Raw genomic sequence first — 2642 nt, 5'->3', positions numbered from 1 at the left:
GAGGATGGGGACGAAACCTCAGCGCCGTTCCTACAAGCTGATCACCCGCGGGAGAGGCTCTGGAGATGGAGAAACGCATCCTCCTCCCTCCCCGCGAGGCGTGCGGCTGGGTGCTGAGAAGGACCCGGCCCCCCCCCCCAGCATCACCGGGGTCCCCACGCCCCGTCCCACCTCCGTAGGGACACCGGAGGGTCCCCGCGCCCACGGGACTCCCAGACACATCCCCACCTCCGCCTCCTCCCGGCCCCATCGCCCCCTCCGCCCTCACTGCTGGATGCCGGCGGGGGGCAGCGCGGCCCCTTCCCACCCGGCTCCGTCCCCTCCACATGTGGCACCGCCACGCGGGGACCCCCGGCGTCCCCCGAGCCCCCGCCCCCAGCGCTGTCCCACGGACGCCCATGGGTGCCACGCAGCGCGGTGCCTGTTCCCTTCCCCTCACGGATAGGTATAAATAACATGACAGATGTCTATACAAAGAGTTATTCATATCGCTGCCAACGAGCACAGCCAGGGAGCAGAGCTGAAAGGGGTGTGTGGGGGGGGGAGAATTATAAATAAAAGACACCGTCCTGCAATTAAAAAAAAAAAAAAAAATTAAAATTTAAAAAAAAAAAAAAAATGGAAGATAGGGGTGTGGAGGAGGATGGAGGGCTCCGCCGCACCGCGGCTGCTCAAGGAACGCCTGGAAGGGACGGGGACGGCCAGCAGGGACCCCACGGCCGCGTGCTCGCATGATGGGAGGGGATGAGGACCCCCAGAGCCCCCACCCTGAGAGCTGGGGGGGGGGGGTGGATCCGCTGCCGCCCATCGCCGGGCACCCCAGTTTCGGGGACATCCTCCAGGGACGCGCACACCCGCGTGCCGGTGGCAGCAAGGCCTCCGTCCCCAGCAGCAGCCGCTCTCTGTGTCCCCACCCTCAGACCACAGCCAGGTCCCCTCTCTGCACGAAAGGGACACGTGGGGCCTTTACGGGGCCTCTGGGTTGGAGCTGCAGGTGGGGACAAGACAGGGGTTGGCCACGCGGGGGTCCGGCAGACCCCTCCCCTCTTATGTCCGGGAGCCACAGCGGTGACAGATCCCGTTCCTTCTCCTGACACCCCCCAGGCACACGGGGCACACGGGCACAGCGCCCACCGCTGCCAAACGCACGGTCCGTCACCACCCACCCCGTCACCGCCCGCCCCGTCCAACGCCCAACGCCACCGTGACCTCACGACTGAATCTCCCAATGCCAGAGGGGGCAAAGCTCCCCAACGCCCACTGCATGGGACACCAACGTCCCCAACGCCCACTGCGTGGGACACCAACATCCCCAACGCCAATCCCATGGGAGCCCCAATGTCCCCAACGCCAGCTCCATGGGACACCAACATCTCCAGCACCCACCCTACAGAACCTCAGTGTTCCCAATGCCCACCCTACAGGATCCCAGCATCTCCAGTGTTCATCTTACAGGACCTCACTGTTCCCAGCTCCCACCCTACAGTACCTCCTCAACATCCCCAGCACCCACCCTACAGGACCTCAGCGTCCCCAGTGTTCATCTTACAGGACCTCAACATCCCCAGCGCCTATCCTACAGGACCTCAGTATCCTCAGTGTTCATCCTATAGGCCCGAACGTCCCCAGCATCTACTCTACAGGACCCCAACGTCCCCAACATTCCTCTTACAGGACCTCAACGCCCCCAGTGCCCAACCTACAGGACCCCAGCATCCCTAGAGTTCATCCAATAGGCCCCAACAACCCCAGCATCCACCCTACAGGACCCCAACATCCCCAACATTCATCTTACAGGACCGCAACGCCCACCCTACGGGACCCCAACGCCCCCAACATTCATCTTACAGGACCTCAACGCCCCCAATGCCCACCCTACAGGACCCCAACATCCCCAACATCCATCCCACAGGACCCCACCACCCACCCTACGGGACCCCAACGTCCCCCTCGCCAACCATACAGGACCCAAACATCCCCCACCACCCCAACACCGCCACCGTCCGCCTTCCAGGACCCAACACCCCCACCACCCACCCTGCCCGGCGTCCCTGTACCTTGGAGTAGAGCCCCCAGGAGAGCTCGGTCTCGATGACCATGACGACGATGCCGAACATGCCGAAGATGAGCGCGTAGTCGCTGAGCCGCTTCCGCTTCTCGAAGAGCGCGCGCCGGTGGCCCAGGCGGTACCCGATGTTCTGAGCTTTGCGTTTGGGCCCCTTGGCGAAGGTAGCGGGCGCAGGGCGGGCGGACGGGCGGTCGGCGCGGGGGCCGTGGCGGGTGGGGGGCCGGGCGGGGGGAGCGTGGTTGTCCTCGCGCGAGACGACGATTTCGGGGGGTCCGCCGGCCCCAAAGAGCTGTAAGGGCTGCGCTTCGGGTTCGGCCTCGATGAGGTTCCTGCGGGAGGCACTGAGCCGGCTGAGGGGCTTCATCACCCCCCCGCTGTACTTGCAGGAGCTCATGGCGATCTCGGTGAAGGGGTTGCTGTCCCGCCGGTGCACCAAGGGGCTGGGCTGCCGGTGCTTGCCCCCCGACGGCACCGCCGAGCCCGGAGAGTGGCCGCCCAAGTGGTCGCTGAGGTTGAGCTGGCTGCCGTGGCGGGAGGAAGGGTGGAGGGCGGCGGGGGCGGCGGGAGGAGGGGC

At 65.4% G+C, this 2642-nt stretch overlaps 1 protein-coding gene across 1 annotated transcript in view; it reads right to left on the bottom strand.

Moving 5' to 3' along the window:
- Positions 1-2626, bottom strand: part of KCNN3 (potassium calcium-activated channel subfamily N member 3) — a 19167-nt gene extending 16541 nt beyond the window's left edge. The window contains exon 1 of the mRNA XM_021383086.1: positions 2058-2626. Within this exon, the coding sequence (XP_021238761.1) occupies positions 2058-2462 (405 nt within the window). The 5' untranslated portion in view covers positions 2463-2626. The remainder of the gene's footprint in view (positions 1-2057) is intronic.
- Positions 2627-2642: the final 16 nt, after the last annotated feature.

The sequence above is a fragment of the Numida meleagris genome, unplaced genomic scaffold (assembly GCF_002078875.1).
Source record: "Numida meleagris isolate 19003 breed g44 Domestic line unplaced genomic scaffold, NumMel1.0 unplaced_Scaffold332, whole genome shotgun sequence".
NCBI lineage: Eukaryota > Metazoa > Chordata > Aves > Galliformes > Numididae > Numida > Numida meleagris.
Note: the sequence above shows the minus strand (reverse complement) of the source record. Positions and strands in the feature narration are given on the sequence as shown.